Here is a 22,361-nt window from a genome sequence, read left to right as displayed (position 1 = left end):
CTTGTAATCAATCCAGGCAGTCTGGTCTTGCAGTCTCGGCTGACTGTTCTGTCTACCAGTAGCTGGTGTTTTGCGCCTCTGGTATTCTTGCCAATTCCTTTCTGTGTCCCGCTCATGTATTGACCCATGTGCCTGTTCATCTTAGTCGATATGATGTCTGACAGGAGCTTCCATGTAGTACTGAGGCAGGTTATTGGTCGGTAGTTGGAGGGGACTGGTCCCTTCTTGGGGTCCTTGGGGATCAGGACCGTCCGACCTTCGGTTAGCCATTCCGGGTGTCCCTCGTTAACTAGCAGCTGGTTCATTTGTGCTGCCAGACGCTCGTGGAGTGCAGTCAGCTTCTTTAGCCAGTAGGCGTGAACCATGTCGGGCCCTGGTGCTGTCCAACTCTTCATACTGGAGACCCTTTCTTGGATATCTGCCACTGTGATGGTTACTGGACCCTGTTCAGGGAGGTCGCTATGGTCTGCCCTCAGATCGACTAGCCACTGAGCATTGCCGTTATGGGTTGCGTCCTTCTCCCATATGCTCTTCCAGTATTGCTCCATCTCCAGCCTTGGTGGTGCTGTTCTCTTATTATTGTTCCCTTGCCACTGAGAGTACACCTTTGCTGGTTCTGTGGAGAACAGCTGGTTTATTCTCCTGCCTTCTATTTCTCTGGTATACCTCCTCAAGCGGCTGGCCAAGGCTGTGAGTCTTTGCTTGGCAGTTTCCAAGGCCTCAGGTATGGACAGCTTGCTGTATTTCTTATGCACCTTCTTTGTCGCACCTTTCTGCAACTCCGTTAGTTGGCTAACCTCCCTCCGTGCTACTTTGATCTTGCCCTCTAGCCTCCTTCTCCATGGAGGGTACTGCCCCTTGTGGCTGTTCAACTTGTAGCCAAGCATCTCACTGATCACTGCTGCCGTATTGTAGATCAGCTTGTTAGTGTCGGTAATCGTGGTTGTAGGTATTGTCCGTAGTGCTGCATTAACATCCTCTAGCAGACCTTCTGAGGGTACTTCACGTAATCTTGGTAACCGGCTTCGGGGGATCCAGGTTTCAAGCTTGGCCATGATCCTATATTTCAGGTCAGTTCCTCTCGCACTCAACGATCCTTCTCCTGTCGCACTTGGGGCTATGTACCCAATCTCGGGTGGGGGTGATGATATCTCCCCCCTGACCTGGCGTCCTGACTCCTCCTTGCCGTAGCATTTATGTTGTACCTCGTCAATCTCTAGCTGTGAAAGCAGTCCCTTCTTTCGAATGTTGGAACACTGAGCTACTAGTTGTTTCGCCGTCATTGTGTATGTTGGGTATCGAAGAATCCATAGGTCCCTCATCCTATTCATGTAGCCCCTTCCGCCGGGGTTACTTGCGTAGTAGCATTCCAACAACGCCCTGTTTTCGTCTCTTGCCCACCGATGCCTTCTTGTTCCAGTAGCCCACTTCTCGTCAGGGTGCCCTGGTTCCTCAACACCTGACGCGGACCTTGTTGATCCGGGCGACGTCCGAGCCGGCATGCCTTCATATTTATCTGTCTCGCTCATATCTGCGGTAGGCTCGCTTAGCATAGGGGGTCTAGCCTTAGGACCCTTACTGGATACAGACGCCCCAGGCAGGAATATATATATATATATATATATATATATATATATATATATATATATATATATATATATATATATATATAACAAGTATAACAGCTGAAAAGGAGCAGCTCTACACCTTTAAACTAACCCTGGAGAGGAAAAGATTAAATGATTAAATGATGACCAAGTTGAAAACACAAGCCTAATCTAGAAGCAGGTCAGTAATCCTGACTGTGGTGTACCTGGGTCGTAGTACAGAAATGTACAGAAATGCTATTCCCAGCTCTTAGGATGCTGATGTTACAAATAAATTGTTGTTTAACCAACAGTATTATATTCTAGAAATCACACCTTTGTTGTGGGTGTCCTGTGAGGACAATGTACATATAAAAAAATCAGAAAAACAGTCCTTGAATTTTCAAAAAGTGTATTAAAATATTAATAGAAAAATCAATTAAAAGGCTGGGTATTACATGGTTTACTGTCAACATGCATGGGGACAATAAATATATGAATGAAAAATGAAAATTAAAGCTGCAAAACAGCTCAGGTAAGCTTATTATTATTAGGTAATATTATATTATTAATAATGAAACCGTAATATTATATTATATTATATTATCTAGAATTACTTATATTATTAAGTAATTTCCATATTTGGTAATATGAAAGTGCTGTGAGCCTGCACCTGATCAACTTGCCTGTTTTATTAGACTAGACATGATTATATTATTATTATTATTATTATTATTATTAAAAAAAAAATTCAAACTCCATCTTCTCTGCATCACAAATGTCGACCGAGGTGGTTAGCAAGAAATTGTCATGATGCTAAATCACTAAAGCTCATTTAATTAATTGCTAATAACTAATGCCATAACTGTGAAAGCTGAGCTGGTCTCTCAGTTAGCCCAGCTTCCGTCTTTGTTAACAGGACACGGACATGCCCTCAGAGAAAGAGAAGACTGCACTTTGTTATGAGATGAAATAAGCGCAGCTTTCAACAGCAATAGTCAATTGTGGCCACAAGTCGGCAATAATGTAAAAGATGAATGCACATATTAATTGACAGGTGAGGAGTTTTACGACAGCGGGGTCTGAGATTAAAGGAGAGAGCAATCCCTTCATGTGAAGAAGGATAGCCTCCTGACTGCGTTCTTCCATTTGACTGCGTTCTTCCAAAATCCTGCTCCCCACATACAAGGTCTTAAATAATCAGGCCACATCTTATCTTAATGACCTTGTAGTACCATATCACCCCATTAGAGCACTTCGCTCTCGCACTGCTGGCTTACTTGTTGTTCCTAGAGTATTTAAAAGTAGAATGGGAGGGAGAGCCTTCAGTTTTCAGGCCCCTCTTCTGTGGAACCAGCTTCCAGTTTGGAATCGGGAGACAGACACTATCTCTACTTTTAAGATTAGGCTTAAAACTTTTCTTTTTGCTAAAGCATATAGTTAGGGCTGGACCAGGTGACCCTGAATCCTCCCTTAGTTATGCTGCAATAGACGTAGGCTGCCAGGGATTCCCATGATGCATTGAGTTTTTCCTTTCCAGTCACCTTTCTCACTCACTATGTGTTAATAGACCTCTCTACATTGAATCATATCTGTTATTAATCTCTGTCTGTCTTCCACAGCATGTCTTTTATCCTGGCTTCCTTCTCTCACCCCAACCGGTCGCAGCAGATGGCCGCCCCTCCCTGAGCCTGGTTCTGCTGGAGGTTTCTTCCTGTTAAAAGGGAGTTTTTCCTTCCCACTGTCGCGAAACTGCTTGCTCATAGGGGGTCATATGATTGTTGGGTTTTTCTCTGTATCATGAAGCGCCTTGAAGCGACTTTTGTTGTGATTTGGCGCTATATAAATAAAATTGAATTGAAATTGAATTGTCACAGACTGAATGTACTATCAAGCGAAAGCCAATCAGAGTGCTCCCTGCTGGCACGAGGAGACTACTAGTGGAAAGGGATCATGGTGGAAAGACTGTAGAGCTAAAGTGTTAGTTGGGGGGGGGGGTTCATATATTTTGTCCAGAATGTGTGCGTGCAGACAATCAGTAAATAAATTCATACTGTTTTTGTGATAGCATAGTTTGGTGCAACTTTCCACGTGGTCACTGTTGTTTATACTTGCGTCATCGGACAGTTTACTACTTTGTGTGCTGAGGTTTGAACAAGCTCATATGAGTTGCATCGTTTGGTGAATACTTTGTGACTTTATTGTTGGTTTACTGTGTAGACATATAGCAAGCACTTTCTATATGTTAGTACATATATATAGTATGTTTATTTTAAGTATTAATTTCTGGCGTTATGTTTGAGAAATAAGCAGTCAGAAAAATAAAATCATGTCCAAATAGATGTTACATTGCAGGTTTATACAGAAAATATTTATCTGTTTATTATTATGTCATTTATTCCTTGTTACAGAACAGAACCCCTCTACATAGAAACAACAGCACAAGTAATTTATTTTTTATACTTAATTTCAGTAAGCTGCATTGTAACCAATGCCCCCTGGTGGCTACATTTTGTTTTTATTTATCATTCACCAAATGTATTCTTTAAATCTACTGCAATACTTTAGTATGTCTAAAATTTAAGTTTATTTATAATGGCATTTTATAGATATTACCATGATTTGTTTGACCACAAACAAATCATATAAATCCGCATAAATTCTGATGTTGTCATATCCGTTTTACTTAAAAAATGAGTAGTCTGAGGGTTTGTATGAACAAAGTGACTTAAAATCAAGTCATACTAATACACAACAGCATTTTTATAACAAATCTAAAGGACTTTAAATAATTGGTTAATCAAGTTATTAGTCTTTGAAATTATTCCTTTTAACAGCCCAATACAATAAGGTGGGCATGTATTGTGTAGCTTCATGTTTACCATTCTCTTCATTATTTGAGCCTTCAAGGGGCTGCTGTTATGATTTGGCGCGAATACATGAAGTTTATAAGTTCTTTGTTAGTTCTTTTCTGGAAGTTTTAAACTTAAACCTTTTGTCATTAGAAAATAGAAACAGAAAGTAACACAATGGGACGACACAGGAAAGATGCAGTTACTTTAGACATACCACTCGCACCACTTTTAAGAAAAGAAGGAGGGGGATCATGCTTACTATGACTATAAAAAAAGTGATTTCTGCCTCTGCCACTGTTCGTGGTAGACTAAATGGGTGATATTTAACTGGTCGCAAATGACTTGTAATGACTTGAGGAAGTATTCCTCCTCTGTCCCCTCACAGCCACCTGTGCCTCAATTTTATTCCATAACTTAGACACTCATGACACATGCATTTAGGTCCTTGGGGGTGGGCATGGTGTCCACAAGCAGGTCTGTGGGCACCATCACCACTGGTGCTGGTGCCCACTTCTCAATTTTAAAACAGCATGTAGACATCGAGGGTCACAGACAGACACTATGTTGGTCGGCTGCTGCTTCTAAAAATATTTTGTGTTATTAGTACTGTGTGCTTTTCAGTAACAGTTATTATTTATTCTTTACTATTATTTATGCATATGTTGGTTGTTTCTGTGATTTCTCTGCTGCGGTAGGTGTTGAAGCAGAATAGGTTTTGTCCCTTGTCTCCCTTTCTGTCTCTATCCCTCTTCTTCTCCTCTATTTTTCTCTCCCTCTCCTTCTGTTAAATACCTTCCCAACTTCTCTTTCTTCCTTTTTCCCATCCCCTAGTGTTGTCTGCTGTAACTATAATAATTCAAAATAAAAGATCCTAATAAAATTCTAATAAATTATGACTATCAAGTGGAACATTATGCAAAATATCGTAATGGTCCACTTGGGAAAGGAAATCTGTTGGGCCTTTTTTGGCCTTCAGATAACAATTCTGATTGACATACTGCCGGACAGGAGAAGAGGAAAAAAATGAAAAGAAATGTAATTAGTGCAGGATGGTCTCTGACTTTCACTGAAACATAGATTAAACATAACCTGTTAGTCCTCCTCAAGGTTGGAAAGAACATTCTAAAGTTTCCATTAAGTTGACTACAGTGGAGAACATTTGGTTGTCTCGGTTTGAGTCATCTGTGACATTTGGAGTTTGACGTCATAACAGGAAGTTGAGGTCATTGCTGGGGCACAACAGACCCTGATACTGATGTTACTTCTTCCCTCTGATAAAAATGTACGCTGAAAACAAGGCCCGGGTCACATCTGTGATCAGCTGGATGTCTACAATAATAAAATATTCTTTGATAAAAGCAGAGAAAATACTCCAATGATCCTTCGACCAGCATGTGTCCTGATCTGTTTAACCCTGGTCACGTTCAAGCATATTAAGTTTCCTGTAAATGTAAAAGTGAAATGTAAATAACATGTCAAAAACACAGAACTTAAACTGCAGTAACAGAAACCTTCTGAAAGGTTTCTGAACCAAAATGAGTGATGTTTTTAGTAAGCGTACCTGTACACAAATAGCTGCAGAAACGGAAGGGAAGACAAAGCTGCTTGTGTTGAGGCAGGCTTATCGTCTTCACACAGGCATTTCCTTGCCTCATCAGTTTTTCCTTTTTCTGTGTGTTACCTCTCTTCATAGCGCCAAACTTAGGCATCATATAACTTAACTGGAATGAATGCAGCACTAGGAGAACTGTGTGAAAATGTATATTTGAACATTTCTATTTAAGACAGTGAAAATGATACACAATACACACGGGAAAAACTGCGTAGAAAGTTCTGAGTAAATGGTAAAAATGGTAAATGGCCTGCATTTGTATAATGCTTTTCTAGTCCCTAAGGACCCCAAAGCGCTTCACACTACATTCAGTCATTCACCCATTCACGCACACATTCACACACTGGCGATGGCAAGCTACATTGTAAAGTACTGAGATATCAGGTAAAAAGTGGGTCAGTATTTGTTTTGGCAAAGATACAGCAACAATAAAATAGTTTTCAGACAAGACAGAGTAGGGAAGTGAAAACCATTGTCCTTCATATTCAAAACGAAAGCAAAGATATTTTGTTTTAAATAATTTCCCCCAGGGATCAATGAAGTATTCTGATTCTGGTTGGGTGAACGTGTGATTTTTTTTTTTCTTGCAAGGGTCGGCTTTCAAGTTCCTCCCACAGAGCTAACCGAGAGAAGCAGACTGGGGTGACAGGGAAAAGCAGTGATAACAAACAAAGAAGAGGCTTGCTAGTGACTCTTAAGCTGGGAGCCGATCAACAAGAAGAAAAATATGGGGAAACTACTCCTGTTTTTCTTTGTTTTTGTCCTCTGTATAAGCAGTACACAGCAGAAAAAAGGTAGGAAAAGCTTGTCAAAATTCAACAACAGCTTTAAGTAACAGTTTCATGGACTTGAGAGATAATCTAAAACATCTGGCGGTGTTGCTGAGGGTTGGTGGGTAGAATGACTGTTTGGTAAAAACTGGCTGAAACAGGATTTGAAGCAGATTCATGACCCTGAATTGTTTATTATACATATATATACTTTGAATAGATAATATTTCAATATCTTGACATCATATTGTCTAGCTATTTCAGTGAGAGGAATTTTTTGTGTGTTTTCTGAGTTTCCTAATCATTATTTGTTCGTGGAATTTAAGTTAGATGAAAGTGTTTTGAGAGCATTTGGCTACAGATGAAACTAAATATCTAAATACCTAGCACATTGTATAGATACTTTGAACCAGTACATTTGAAATCTATGTTGGTACAAATATATTTGAAAATCATTTACATTTTGAATGAACTGCAGTAATTTTCATTTATTTTATTTTTTTTGTTTTTTGTTTTTTTTTGCAGGACAAAAGACACGGAGGGAGCAGAAAAACAGCTCTGAGGTTGTTTTTCCCATGCCCAGAACATTTAAAGGGGCCCCAGTCATTAACAATCAGCCCTGTGTAAATGGGACTCAGGCTTCCTTTCTAAATTATTCCCCTCCAGCTCTGAACTTGCTCAACAACAGCACAGTGCGGTACCTCGGAGGTTCTCTGAGCACCCGAGTCATTCCCATTATTTACATGTTGGTGGTTACAGTTGGGATTCCAGCCAATGTCAGTATCTTGTGTTTGCTAGTGACTAAAATCCGAAAGGTGTCTTCTGCCATCCTCTACTGCAGCCTGGCTGTCTCCGACCTCTTCCTCCTCCTCTCCCTCTTCTTTAAGGCTCACTACCATTTCCATGGAAACCACTGGGTTCTCGGAGAGACTGCTTGTCGAGTTGTTACGGCATGTTTCTACGGCAATCTCTACTGCTCGGCCATGACGCTGGCTTGCATCAGCATCAAGCGCTACCTGGCTGTGGTGTACCCGTTCTTGTACAAAAGTATGCCCAAGAGAATGTGTGCTGCCTGGGTGAGCCTGGCTCTGTGGGGGGTGTTTGGTGTCGCCATCATCCCAGAGCTCATCGTTCAGCAGAGCTACTGGCTCCCTCAGCTCAACCGCACAACCTGCCATGATGTGTTGCCCCTGGATCACAGCTCTCACATGTTTCTGCTCTACTATCACCTGATTCTTATCATCTTATTTCTTATGGTTCCGCTAGTGGTTACAATTGCGTGTTTTGCCCGAATCATCAACGAGTTAACAAGATCACACTTTGACTGGGGAATGTACATCAAGGCCAGCTCACTAGTGTTTAGTATCTTTCTGGTGTGCTTTGTCCCCTCTGGAGTCCTACACTTTGTCCATTACGTCCAACTGTTTGTGAATGGAACCGAAACCCTGTATATGTACTTTAATGTGGCAGTGTGTTTGTGCTGTGTCCATGCCTGTCTGGATCCTTTCCTTTTTCTTCTCATGTCCAAATCTGCAAGCTCCAGGCTTTACTTCATGTCTTTCAAAGGCAAGACGCTGAGCATATCTTTCTAATAGAAACCTGTTTAACAGTGTTAAAAAGTAAGTGATCATATTTCTTATTTTTGTGGATGATGATGAGGGAAATTTTCTCCTTGGCAGGAATCCAAAGAGAGATCAAAAGCACATATTTTTCATTTAAAACTATAAATGGATTTCATCATTGTTGTATTAACCTTATTCTATGAGTCATAATTGTTGTTTTATTATAAAGGTTCTGTTTTTGTGACACCCACACACAAAACGTACCTCATATATTTAAAAACTAGAAAACAATAAGAAACTTGAAAGTGTAAAAGAAAAAAGAAAACTAATGTATACATACATAATACATTTTCCTGTTTAATGACAGTAGTGGCAGCAAGATTTACAGCATGTAGGGTCATTTTATGCTTACTGTAATTCACAAGTTATTTGAAAAAATGCAGTGCAATGATACATAAAATATGGGTTTTAGTGTCTGCCATGTGGTTGCTATTATAATAGTATTTTAGTAAAGCTACTGTAATCTGTAAAATGCATCTACATATGTTCATGTTCCCTGAATTTCATTTTTCTCTCTACAGTGTTCACAGTAATTTCCCTACTATTCTCTGTTGTGTAACTACCCTGAAGATTTGAACTGGAAGTTAATGTCATGATGGGCTTTAGCTAAAACATAGCTGTGTGTTTTTATGTCAATTTGTATATGTATATAGTATATGGATGTACATAGAAGATGAAAGGATGTATATTATTTTTTAAATTAAATAATAAATATAATTAATAAATGTGTCAAGTAAGAATACTATACATCTATACTTAAAAAAAGATTTCATAACCTTTTTGAACTTTTACAGTAGTATATAACTATATTCTATACATTTCTGTATCTCCGGCTTTCCTGTGAACTTTTCAAAGATATCATCAGTTATTAAACTACTCTACTTCTCTCTGCTCTCTACCACTGACTTGGTATTTCCTAACCAGCCTTTGACAGAATGTAGAGTAAATTGACACTGAGGAGTAGAAAAGTCTACTGTGCGTCACGTCACACTGGGGTAGTAAAAAAACAAAGCACTATGTTAAAATTTTGTCTATGACTCACTTCTGGCTGTAATTGACATTAATGATGAGACAGTTTACTGAGATTAATCTTTATTCTTTATTAAAGATTCTTTGACTGTGTCTTTGAATAAGGGCAGGCAGAGAGAGTTGCATGTTTTGGTAAATTTAGTATGAATGGCACCATCTGCTGGTAAAAATGAAAGTTCAACAGCTGCTCAAATGAAACTCTTTATTCAATATGTAGATACCAGAGGAATCCACCTTTACACTGCATTCACTAGAGCTTTTTATCAGCCTTATCAAAATAAATCATGTCAAGGTCAGATTTTTATCTTTACACACACACCTGCACATGTAGTTTGACAGCAGAGCTTTTCAAATCTGAAAGTCTCAATGGTGGCACTTTAATTCCTGCTCCAGTGACAATAATGACTAATCTAACTGGAAATCACCCGAAAAACAGATCTGACAACCCCTGCTGGAGGTCAGTTTGTAGTAAATACAGTCATCTCATCACTAGCATGCCCCTTCACAATGACGCAGAAGAACAATTCAGTTTAAGGAACACCTGTCCACAACAAACCTGACAACACACGAGAATGATACATTCACCTTTAACCCGGGAATCACATCTGTTAACCTCCACAGAGGAACAGCAAAGACACCAAAATGGCATATAGCACACAAAACAGAGGGACTTAACAAACATGCAGGATTTCAGTCTGGAAACTGTGATGTACAGTATAACAAGTTTGTTCAGCACAAGTGGAAGAGCGAAGGAGAAGCCACAAGGCAAGGCCGAGGACAGACAGAGATAAAGCATCAAACACAGGAAAGCAGATTCATATCTTGAAACAGCTGCAGTCCATTTATATTGGTAGAAAAAGGAAATAATTCGTCAATAATAGGTCCTTTACCACCAAAACTAAGATATATGTGAGAAACATAATATAACATTCAATAACAGTATCACCAAAGCTGACAAAAATTAGGAAATTCCAATGATTTTTTGTATGATGGAACTAATGCAGAACAAACTACAAGTTTATGTTTTACAAATGACCTAATGTGTGTTAACATCGACTCATTAGCACTGAAGCAGGAGGTTGTTCAAGCATATAAGTCACAAAAAATAATGTTCTACAAATAACCTTTTTTTTATTTTTTATTAGATATCCCTCTCTGAGGTCACTGTAGTTTTGTTTGTGGTGCTCAAAGTGCTGAAAAGTGTGATTTGTAAATATTTCCAAATATATAACATGTGTTTCCTTTGCAAATTAGGAAAGAAATACTGTTGAATCAGACTTCCATGGATTATTCAAAAATAACTAGCATTTCAGGATAAACTTTACTGTTGACTCCCCCCAGTGCTTGATTTTGGGATGACCAGAGGAGAACCAAAGTTAGGCCCAAAGTTGGTCCACTTTGGATCAAAGTGACTTCTTTGGTCCAGACTGAAATATCTCATTGTTCATGTTCCCCAGAGGATATCTCCTACTTAATAAAGCAGTTCATTTATTTTTCTCCATATCTTTAATTAGCTAGATGGTTATTTTTGTCTTTTATGACATTCACCTCCAAAAGACACCACCCTTGACTGCACTTGTCTGCACTGCACTACAAAATATTTATGCTAGCACAGGAAACGCACATGCTAGCTTAGCCAGCATGATAGTGCAAGGCTGCAAAGGCTTATGAGCCTTTAAAATCTTAAATAAGTGAGCATCAGAAACAAATTGAATTTGCAATCTTACCATTTTTTTTGTTTTTTTTGTTTTGTTTTCTTGGGTTTTTTTTAGAATTTGAGTGACTTGGCCTTTTACACATGGCTTTTAGTTTCAATTCATGATATAAATCAAAATGTAAAAACCTCAGTTCCTTGGTTTAAGAAAAAAAATAGAAAAAAATATCTGTCCACATATGTTAGTCTAGATATACATGCAATAAACTTACAGTCGTAGTCAAAAAGTTCTATATAGTCATCACAGGCATCAGTGTCATCTGTTGGGCCTTTAATGAGTTCTCTGAACTGTCTTTGTTTTACCAGGATGTAATAATTGTACAGCATACAATTCTTTAGGCCTTTAAAACACAAAAATTGTGTGCACAAGTTTGAATTTGTTTTGGATATTTGGTTAAACGTTTTTTTAGCAAGTTATACCCCGACTAGAGGCCTTTATTAGCCACGAACAAGCTTCTGTGGTTAAGAAATAAGTTAGAATGTGCAGGAAGTCTGAAATCAACCCAAAACTGCTGGAACACTTGCATCACTGTCCACATTGAAGCCAGTTTTATATCACCATGGCCTGAGAGGTTGTGGACCAAGAAAGAAAACCCCTGAACCAAAACTGACACCTTCAAGCTTGAAAGTTTTATGGTCAGATGAGACAAAGACTGAGCTGTTTTGCCACAATGACAAGATGTATGTTTGGAGCAGTAAACACAAGGCTTTCAAACCCAAGAACACTGTACCAAATGGCAAGCATGGTGGTGGCATCATAATCCTCAGGGGTGGTTTTACTGCCAGTGTACTGATAGAGTGTGCAGTGGATGAAATAATAAAAAATAGAGATTACCTCAAAATTCTTCAACTGCAGCTGAGATCAATATCTAGGTGGTTAAAACTGGGGCACAACTACGTGTTCCAACAACATAATGACCCCAAACACACATCAAATCTGGTTTTGGAACAGTATAAGCTTGCTAACACTATTCTTCTGAAATGGTCTTCCCAACTAACCAGTTTAGATGAACCCTGACACTTCTGCTAAGAACAGTGGTCAAATGTCCAACTAGAATTATGCCAGAAGCTTGTTGATGGTTACTAAAGTGTTTGATTGAGATACAAATTGTTAACAGTCATTTAACCAATTTCAGGGGTGTATATAAATCTGTGTGGATTTGACAATAAAATAAATTCACCTCGTGTAGCCAATTCTTATTTTTAAAGTAAATGAAGATATGTGCGGTACAATCATTCCACCCTGAAAAAAGAACCATTCAAAGAAATCATTAAAAGCCCAAATTCACCATGATATTCGTGGCCATGACGAGTGTATGCAACCTTCTGATCACAGCTGTACATACAGAGAGAGAGAGAAATACACACACACAGGTGTGTTCACTGCAGTATCAAGAGATAGGAATGAAAAAAGCAAGATAGAGCAGCAAAGCTTCCAGCAAGGTTTGGAAGGAGAGGTGGGCTTGACGGTAAGAGAGGCACAACATCTGAGAAAGGCCTTTGAGTTTCAGACGGAGCAGCAGCAAGGCAGGAACAGAGTGACAAGACAGACCAAGTGACACTATGAAGAAACCAGGACAATGAGACAGATAGAGAGGGGGAAAAAGACTCAAAACATAATTTGATACCAACAGAGGTTTCCTACAGTATAAATTCTTTTTGGCAGATGAAATTAAAAGAAAGAGCAAAGCCCTTCATGGTGAACTAAGCAATACCAACATGAGAGATGCAGAGAGGAAGCATTCAGACAAAAGGATTCCAGGCCCAAAAAAGTCTCTTACTGTAAAAAGCAGAAAATGTAAACTTCTTTTCACTTTAGAAATGTAGCTGCTGAAGTTGCCAGTTTGGACTAAACTACTATGTATATCATTATTGATTTTTATGGCCTTGTCATTTTTGCAAAATGCAGCAAAAGGCTTAAGTATCATCAACCTATTTTATCAATGGAGTGAAAATTGTAGGAGCAAAGTTCAAACACAGTAAATCACCACCCAAAAAACAGAAAAGCACATTGGTAAAGCAATAAATAAGACAGAAATTAATAAATAAATAATAAAACAGCCTGTCTAATTATAAACACTTAATAAATAATTTCTTTTTAAGCAAGCCAACATTGCCAACTTTCAAGTTTTGACTCAAAACAATACCTCCTTCCCCATCCTGGTGCTATATGTTGATCACAAATTTGCTTTAGGTTTATTTATGATATTTAATTATTTTATAATGAACACTGAAGATCCTAACCATGTCCAATGATAACTGTACCTTATACCCTTAAAAGTGTTTTCATTGTTACTGGTCATAGTTACTGTAATGACTATAGCATGAGATATGAGCAAATAATTGTCCCAAGGGGGCAATAAATAAATGGGGACTATTTTGGAGGCTTACACAAATAAGCTGAACTCAGTTATGTTCACAATTTAATTTTATATCTTTATAAACTCATTGGGCAGACATCCGCAACAGTCCCAATTTCTAATTTAGCCCCTTTCGAAAATTAATTGCCCAACCCTTTACAAGAGGGTAACTGCTCCTATACGTAGTTACAGTCACTCATTGATACATGAAAAAGATGTCTGCTACAGAAAGCAACTGTGGACAATATCTACAATAAATAAACGAATAAAAATAAAAACTTTGGAAAACAGATGAGACTTGTACACACAGTACATTAAAAATGTCCTAATGGCTATAACAGAGAAGGCTAAACAAGTAATTAAACTACAGCATGAAAACTGTGACTGTGTGTGACATTACCTGTCTGGAAAAAAGTAGAGCATAATGTGCTGACAGATCTTTATCACTTGTGTGTCATGTTCATGAATGTTTTTAACTCTTTTCTTTAACTCTTTTGGAGATGCTCCATGCCGAAGGATATGGATCCTTCAGCTATATAACATTTACAAATTTAAGCAAAAAGTCACTGGGAAGACTCCTATAAACAGCTGCAAGCAATAAACTGAACTCCTGTGCTCAGAATGTTGTGCAGTCATTGTGCATGAAAGGTCTTCAGTTATTTTGGACTGTGTGTCCTTTTGCTGACTAAGGGCAAGCAAATTATTGACCAGCATGAGCCACACAAGGTAGAGCCTCAAAGCAAGTGTCTCATGCCAAAAGCTTGACAGTTGGCAAACCTGAGCTGCTGCTGGTGGCTTCAAATGCACATGTAAACAAAAACGTCACACATTTCCTTTAATCAGCATACAACTGATTGGAACTCGGAAGGAGAAGGTTGCTAGAAGCCCAAGCCTTTTGCAGCTTTGGCACATGCATTTGTGGGCTGCATGTGTGAAACTGCCCACTGTAGTGCTGAGCTACAATGAGCTGCTGTTATAAAGACTTTAATCACCGCTGATAAATTTAGCTTGCTTCTGAAAAGCTTTTTTTCCCCTCCAAATTCCAGCAAGAATGCCAATAGCTCTGGTAAAAAGCCACTGGCATAACATTTGATATTCTAAAAGAAGCTCCTCTGTACACCTACTGCTCTGCAAAACTGCATTTCATTATCCTAATTTACCAGGTATTTCTCTCAGAAATAACAGAATAATAAAACTCATCATGAATCTGAGTTTGTGAACATATTCCGCATATTTTATGGAAAAAAGGTAAATAAAAAACAAACTGCAAAGCGCATTTCAAAAATATTTTAACAAATCACGTTCTGTAAATATGTTGCTATTCAGTAAACTGAGAAAATACCTGGTAAACAACATACTGTTCTGTGCTGAGGTTTACATGAGGACATTGGCACGTGTGTCTGGCAGTCGGAGCCCCACTAGCCCGCCGCCAACCAACACGGATGATGCCAGCAGAATGGGAATGGCCTTGGTGATGCCAACCAGAGAGCCAAAGATCAGGTTGCCCAGCACCGCTGCCAGCTTACACATAGCATTACAGAAGCCAAATCCTGTGCCCCTACAGACAAAGAGGAGAAGAGGGTTACACATGTACAGTAAGTATGTCTCATTTGTTTCTTAACAACATGAAACACCATGTTTTCTTAAAAATGCTGCTCCAAATATCCCAAATGTGCAGAAATTTAATTTCTATTCAGTTCTTGCTGTACTCAAGGGCAGCAGAAGAACTTTTGATTACTAATACAAAATCAAATCTCCTGATTAGAGAGCCAGAAAAAGCTGTAGATAATACAGAAACCTTAGCATGTTTTTTACTATAGTTCATAATAAAAACTGACATGAACCCTGAAACACAGTTTCTGATGCAATTTCTGCACCGGGTGTTTTATAATGAAAACTGACCAGCTTCCCTATGTCTTTGCTGTGTCTAACGTCTTGACCTCTAAGTATGGTCTATGCAGCTTGATGTGGCTTCTATGAAAAGCATGGCTATTCCAAGGGATGGAAAGTTGAGAGACACTTCTGACACACATCATGGTGCATCTTGTAGATTTGCAAGTTTCGTCTTCAGTATGGGCTCTCCATTTAGGCTCACATTAGTTGGTTTTTGCAGTGACGGGAAATAATAACTCCCTTATGATATCTTCAACCTAAAGTAATGAACCTGTTTTTAAAATTTAAGTAGTAGAAAGTAGAGGTATTTACTGTATGTTAAACTGTAGGGAGTACAAGTGATAAGTTGTCAGAAAAATAAATGCTCAAATAAGGGTGCCTGAAAATTCAACTTAGTACAAATTACAAAGTATTTGCACCTCCAACCTGTGTCTAGAATTAAACAGTCCACTGTCGTGACAAAAAAAAAACTTCCAGTACTGTGAAGTGACATTACAGTCTGTGAATGGGTCAGACTTTGGCTGTGAATGTCCTCAGTGTTTCACTAATAAAAGGTTTGAGGTTGCTACTTATCAAAGTAAATTTGAAATTATTTATCACTCCCAAAACTTCCCAACTTTGAAGCAGTGCTATAGCACAGCACTGCTTAGTTTTATTCAAAGATCAAAGCAAAACTTCCTAGCATGAGGAAAAACTCGATTTTTTGTTTTGTTGTTGTAATGTTTCTTGGCCTTAGGCCTCTGCAAGACTAGTTCTTGAAAAGTCTTGAAAAACAAGAAATAATAAAGACGTGTTCTTCTTTATCTTTCTTTCATATGGGGGAACTGACAAGACAAAATTTTGCCCACATATTGGTTTGCTCAGTGATAAATCACAGAGCCACACTATTTCCTGTACTCTAAGTTAGTATATGCAGTAAGTGCACCACTCACCTCCTGTCTGTTGGGTACAGTTCAGTGGTGACCACATCCAGGGAGTTCCAGGCGGAGATACTGAGGCCGTTGTAGAGGCAGAGCATGAAGATCATCATTGACTCGCTGGTGCCAAACCAAAGGAAGAAGCAGCTGATGCCTGATAGCACCATGGAACCTCCTGCAGTGCACAGCATGAGCTTTACACCTTAAACTTGAAATAACTTCATTCACGTCACTAGAGGTCACTGCAGGCACAAAAGCCAACTGCACATGACACTAGAACAACAAGGGGAAAAATTGCTATTCATATCCCACATTGAAAGGAAATCCTACCTAACATGCTTAGGCGTCCTATTTTGTCCATGAGGAGAGCAGAGACAATGTTTCCAGGAAGCACAGCCAATGTTCCCAGGAAGTTGACAAAATAGACCCAGTAGGCACTGTAATCGTCATCAAATGTCATCTGACAGCCTGTCTTGTTGTGGTGAAAAGAGCTGTTGATCACCCTTGAATTTGTCAGCTTGGTGTCATCAATATCTGTAAATGTAGAAGATAAAAAGAAAGGTTTTACATGTTGACTCGGGATTAAAAGTTTATATCTGACTGTCACCTTCTACTACCACTTGCTATTAACTCGAACGGTGGCAGACAAGACATTATGCATTGTAACATGGAAACCAACACCTAAGAGTATGTTCAAAAGCACAAAAAAAACACAAAGTGTTTTCTTTGTTATATCGAGACAAGAATGAGCTTTAATCTCAAATCTGATCATGACTCTTGGGCTCAGAACTACATAAAATACAACTAATTGAAAAAAGTGAACAATGTATATCCTAAGACCAGATGCAAGACGTGAAGAAGCAGACAGATAAATGTTAACATGGAGCTGACAAAAAGGGTAAACATAAAAATGACCCAAGAACACAAGAAAGTTAAAAAAAAAAAAGAAGATTATGAGTGTAACAAACAAGACACGATTCATTAATTAGTTAGCTATTTGTTAGCTTCAGATGTATTGATTGGCACATTTGATCAAAGCCATTCTTACTCCAGTCATGCCAGTTTAAACTAACTAGCTCCTTACTGTAGCATGTTTTTGCCTGCTAGCTGAAAAAACTATAATTTGGGATTTGCCTGGTATATGTGGCTAACAGTTAATTTGCCTGTCATTGCTAATCTAATTTGCTAATTGCAAATTTTTGAATTTCACTGACATTCCATGATGTCTTTATAAGTTGCTAAATAACTGTTAGCGTCTTCCTGTTTGAACAACCCTTTACATACAGTCCTCTAAAAAGCTAACAGCACTTAGCTTGATGGCTATGATGCTATGCATCATTAGAATACTGACTGCCTAAAAGGTTTGCTTGGACAGGATAGGAAATGACACCACAGTCCATTTAACATTACTACAGAGAGCCAAAGTATTGCAGTACTACCAGAGTTCTTTGTTTGTCTTCTCTGCAGGATAAAGGACTAAAGACTAAAAGACAGACAACAGCACAAATATAAACAACTACGATGCTGGTTCATGCTGTTTGAGTAAAATATCCATTGTGTGGCAGTTCTCTGGACAGAAACACTTTGTTGATGCCAGAGGAGAGTGGCTAGACGATCTCAAGGTGACAGGAAGGGGGGAGTAACTCAAATAATCACTCGTTAAATCCAAGGTATGCAGAAGAGCATCTCTCAAACACACAACACGTGAAATTCTGCTCTCCAGAGACACATTTCCAATTGCAAAAAGATTTCACATCTCATGGAGCATTACTGGCAAACCCGACATGCCCATGCTGTTGCTATATTCAGCGCTTTCCTGAGTGCTGAAGGGAACTGATTTTCTACCATGTGCTCCCTCAAGGTCTGATTCAGCTCCAGTTCTCTCAGACCATTTAAAACACCTCTCCTGCTTTTGCCTTTTGGTTCAACTTGTTTCTTTGTCGGCCTTAAAATAACTGGATTACACTTTCATAACTTAGATTTATTACCAGTACAGTTTGACACTTTTGGTGCTGCTGCAATTTTAAATTTGTTTCTGAAAAAGAAAACAGTAATCAGCAAGACCACCTTAGTAAAGAAAAATCCACATGCACAGAGATATATTTCTAAATAACTGTCTGACTGAACAATCACATAAGAAAATGTATCTCTGCAGGAGTCATCATGTGGTTACAAACTGCCATTTTCAGTCCTCCGAAGCACAGCTTGGCCTACTTTTTTGTTGTTAAATAAAGTCACAGTTAGTTCAGAGAGGCAATCTGTGCAGGGGGCACAGAGGTTAAGCAGTAATTTAGAAGCATAAAGCAGAGGTATAAAATGCTCAGAACCATTCTTTCTTCTCTGAGCAAGAAGTTTGGATCCATAATGAACTGCCAGACAGAGGCGGGGAGCCTGAGTGAGACTTATGTATATGGCAACAAGAGCCTAATAGGATTTTCTGGGTTGGAGGGAAGTACCTTTGTTCTGGAGAGGCAGAAGAGAAGTGCCCTGAATAAGTGTGCATTTTACAGACATGGTTTACCTGTGTTGTAAAAGAAGGAGTCTACAAAGGTACAGTTCCTGAAAAAGGATCCTACTGAGGAGACATCTTCAAAGTAGCAGTTGAGAAAAGATGAGTCGATGAACGTGACTGCCTTAAACCTCATACTGATGAACCTAAAAAATAAAAATAAAAATAGGAAGTGGACAAGGAAGGAGTTATTGCAAGAAAGAAGCACCTACGGACAGTGATATGCAACACATATTACTGACAATTGGGGTGATGGCAGATCATCTTCCTTCAAACCAGGGAAAGTGAAATGCAGAGTCACTATTTCAGTGTCTGCACAGACAACAAAGGCAGGGATGAATTGCTGAATGCAAACCAAACGGTCCAATTTCAAACTTCTTAAGATGGAATATTAAAAATTAGATGTAACAAAGGCTGCTAGATGGAAGTGAATAGCTGCATTTAACCTGATATAAAACCTCAGCAGAAATGTGAAATATTTCTACTAATATTTTTTTATTTTTGGAGATACAAGGCCTTTTACTTTTTACTGAATTAATTAGGCATTGAGGACATCTGTAACTGAAAAGATAAAGCACTTAAAACCAGAATGTATGATATTCTTTATAATACTAATACTAATATAATAATAATACTGTCCACTTCCGTTTGAGTGTCTCAAACTGGGGAACTATGGATACAAATAGCTGTAATTCTACAACAATTCGACAGTTAATGCAATACTTTTGTATTGCATTAACTGCTGGCTTGAAAGTGCTGGCTTTCAAATTAAAGTTGAAAGCCAGCACTTTAATCACATGATGCATTGGTTTGATTTAAGATTCACTGTGGTGCTAAAAGAGGGAAAATTACAAAAACAAAAAAGGTCCCTGTCCTCCAGCAGAACCAGGAATTTCCCACTTCAGTTCACCCTCCGTTCTCCACATTTTTTTTTATCATTCAGAACAGGAAAAATAATCCAAGTTTAATTTTATCAAAGTACTGGTCAGCATGACAGCATCAGGAAACTGTTTTTTTGTTTATTTTCTCTTCAAAAAACATATTTATTCTGCTCAGTTCCACTCCATATTTTTCCATGGTCAGCTGCACCCCATCTGCAGTGGATCTGTTCGCCACCAATGGTATATGTCCCACAGTTTGAAAACCACCCGCATCTCCTCCCTTCAGGATGTCTGGCTTTAGCAGTCAGTTATCTATGTGTGCTATTTCACACCACGATACACAGTACATGGTACTGTTTTTGATTTAATCTCTTATAATAAATGCATTCTGGTCTCCAGTGAGAAGGCAAAAAGAACAAAAACAGCATATCAATGTGTCTTTGCTCGGCTCTGTTTGTGAGAATTGTAACCAGGAGGAGGACCAGATGTGTGTATATGGGTGAAAGAGAGACCGTAAGAAAGAATAAGGAAGAGAGATAAGCTTTTTAATTTCCTGGTGGCAGACGAGAAAGAGGAAAGATTTATATTACCTGCAGTGGTGTGTTGTTTGCGGGAATGACAAATAGTACTGCTATCCCACAACAGGACAAGCAGCTTTAAACTCAACATTGTGCTAAAAGAGGCTTACAGGTTTAGATCACAATGTGTTACACTGTAGCTAGTTTTAATAATTTCTCCCACTCTTGATATCGGTGTCTGAGAAAGCTGAAGATCACTGGAAAGTATTCAAATAGAAGTCAGTTTGTGCACCAAGCCTGGCGTACCTGTCATTTACAAAGACCCCATTTCTGTGGATCTGGTTCTCCAGGGTGAAATTGAAAGTGAAGTCTTCAATGCGTTCATTGTTATGAATCTTCACTCTGGAGGCGTACTCATCAGCTTGAAGGTGCTTGATGACATCTGGGAACCACACAGACAGCCCGTAGTACCTGAACACAGCAAAAGATTCTGTATTAAATTGCGTTACATATGGTCATTTTTAATAACCTCTAGTAATAGTCACTTTCTCTATTCTCCATCATCTTATTCTGCAGAATTGTGTTAAACAAACTGGTTAAAAGATCCACTGCCCTCTCTCATCTCCATACCTTCTCAGGTATCCCGTCTGGACCAACAGCTTTTCCACTCCGCACCCTTGTCATAGATGACCGCACTTTCTTCTTATTAATCCTCCACACTTGCTGATTCACCATCTTTACTCCATCTCCACTTGTCTCTCTCTTTCTCATTTTCTTCAGTCATAAGCTCTTCATAGTACTTCTGCCATCTTCTTTACACACTTTTTTATACTTGCTAGCACATTTTGATCTCAATCTTTAATCACCCTGACCTGCTGCACATCCTTTCTGGCTCTATCTCGCTGTCTAGCCAATCGATACGCGTTAGTTTCTCCTTCCTTAGTGCCCAGACTCACCTACAACTCAATATATGCTTTTTTTCCTTTGCTTCTGTCTTTACTGTACAGCCAGGTTCCCAGTGCTCCTGTCTTTTTCTTTATTTTGTTTGCTAACATCTTTCTTTGAGTTGCTTTAGTCTTTCCATAAGGATCTATATTAAAAGAACATGAGTCAGATGCAACACTACTGCACAACATCTGCTGAGAAATATTTATCTGGGTGTACATATATGCAGATGGTTAGGTGGAAGGTAAAAGACATGAAACTGCCTTTGTTTAAATTATACTGCTTTGTCTAAATTGCCACAAAGTCATTAGGACAGTGCAGCGTTAACTGAGCACAAGTTCAAAGCCATTGCCCTGATGTTGATGCTTTCTTGCAGAGTATGAGGTGTAATTGAATACGAGTTTTGTTTTTGTTTTTTAAAAAAACAAACAAAAAAACAAACAAAAAAAACAAACAAAAAAAACCCCATTGTATTTGACTTGGGGTGTCAAATGGAAAAAATCCAGTCAATCATAGAAAGCTTGTAACAGGAAAACTGTCATAAATATGATGTAAAATAAAAGCAATAAAAGACACAAAATAAATGTAATCTAACTGACCACGGCTCATCAGGCAGATATAAGTGAGAGAACATCTACTTTGGTGCCAAGCGCATTACAGAAATTTATATTAGCTATGCATCATCCAGAGCAAAAAACAGCATATCTGAACATGATCAAAGCCAACAGTAACAACACATTCAAAGTGCAGAAGTAGAACTAAATGGGATGTGTAATAACTTTCTTACCCAAAGGACAAAGTAAACCAGACTGCAGCCAGCTTCATAGTGTTTTCTTTCACTGGGTGGTTGAAACATTTCATGAATGTCAACCAGATCTGATATAAAAGAAAAAGGTGAATTGGTGAATTTTATTCATAGCAACCATAAATATTGACTATAAAAGAAAGTGCAGCAAAAAAAGTGAAGGTTAACAAACAGGACATAAAGAGTCTCCTACTCCTCTGAGTTCAGCCCTGATCTTGAAGAGGACCTTGAGTACAGGGTTGGCTGACTCATTCTGCATCTCTACCAGCTCATCCAGCTGTTTGGGGATTTTTATCCTGTTCACCTGCAGGGGGAGACACTGATCAGTCATCTGCCAATGTCTTT

The 22,361-nt window shown here is 38.7% G+C and overlaps 2 protein-coding genes across 5 annotated transcripts in view; one reads left to right on the top strand and one right to left on the bottom strand.

Annotated features, from left to right (window-relative positions):
- Nucleotides 1–1,664: 1,664 nt before the first annotated feature.
- Nucleotides 1,665–22,361, bottom strand: part of LOC146513924 (synaptic vesicle glycoprotein 2C-like) — a 60,157-nt gene continuing 39,460 nt past the window's right edge. For 3 of the 4 annotated variants that reach the window (XM_085165289.1, XM_085165288.1, XM_085165291.1), the window contains exons 7-13: nucleotides 22,210–22,320; nucleotides 21,999–22,087; nucleotides 20,573–20,737; nucleotides 18,880–19,013; nucleotides 16,689–16,892; nucleotides 16,374–16,533; nucleotides 1,665–15,106 (exon numbers count right to left, since the gene is read on the bottom strand). In XM_085165289.1, coding sequence (XP_085021415.1) covers nucleotides 14,923–15,106; nucleotides 16,374–16,533; nucleotides 16,689–16,892; nucleotides 18,880–19,013; nucleotides 20,573–20,737; nucleotides 21,999–22,087; nucleotides 22,210–22,320 — 1,047 coding nt within the window. In that variant the 3' untranslated portion in view covers nucleotides 1,665–14,922. The other variant, XM_085165292.1, reaches the window with a different exon arrangement.
- Nucleotides 6,713–9,343, top strand: LOC146513925 (proteinase-activated receptor 3-like). Its single transcript, XM_085165293.1, has 2 exons — nucleotides 6,713–6,847; nucleotides 7,349–9,343. The coding sequence occupies exons 1-2, from the start codon at nucleotides 6,781–6,783 to the stop codon at nucleotides 8,413–8,415; spliced, it is 1,134 nt and encodes a 377-aa protein (XP_085021419.1). The 5' UTR covers nucleotides 6,713–6,780; the 3' UTR covers nucleotides 8,416–9,343.

The sequence above is a fragment of the Neolamprologus multifasciatus genome, chromosome 7, assembly GCF_963576455.1.
Source record: "Neolamprologus multifasciatus chromosome 7, fNeoMul1.2, whole genome shotgun sequence".
Taxonomy (NCBI): Eukaryota; Metazoa; Chordata; class Actinopteri; order Cichliformes; family Cichlidae; genus Neolamprologus; species Neolamprologus multifasciatus.
The sequence above is the reverse complement of the archived record's forward strand: the minus strand, read 5'-3'. Positions and strand labels throughout refer to the sequence as shown.

Bases quoted from the DNA above. Each gene is read 5' to 3' on its own strand.
- LOC146513925 (XM_085165293.1), top strand. From the start codon at position 6,781: ATGGGGAAACTACTCCTGTTTTTCTTTGTTTTTGTCCTCTGTATAAGC. The intron at 6,848-7,348 runs GTAGGAAAAGCT...TTTTTTTTGCAG, and splicing joins CAGTACACAGCAGAAAAAAG to GACAAAAGACACGGAGGGAG.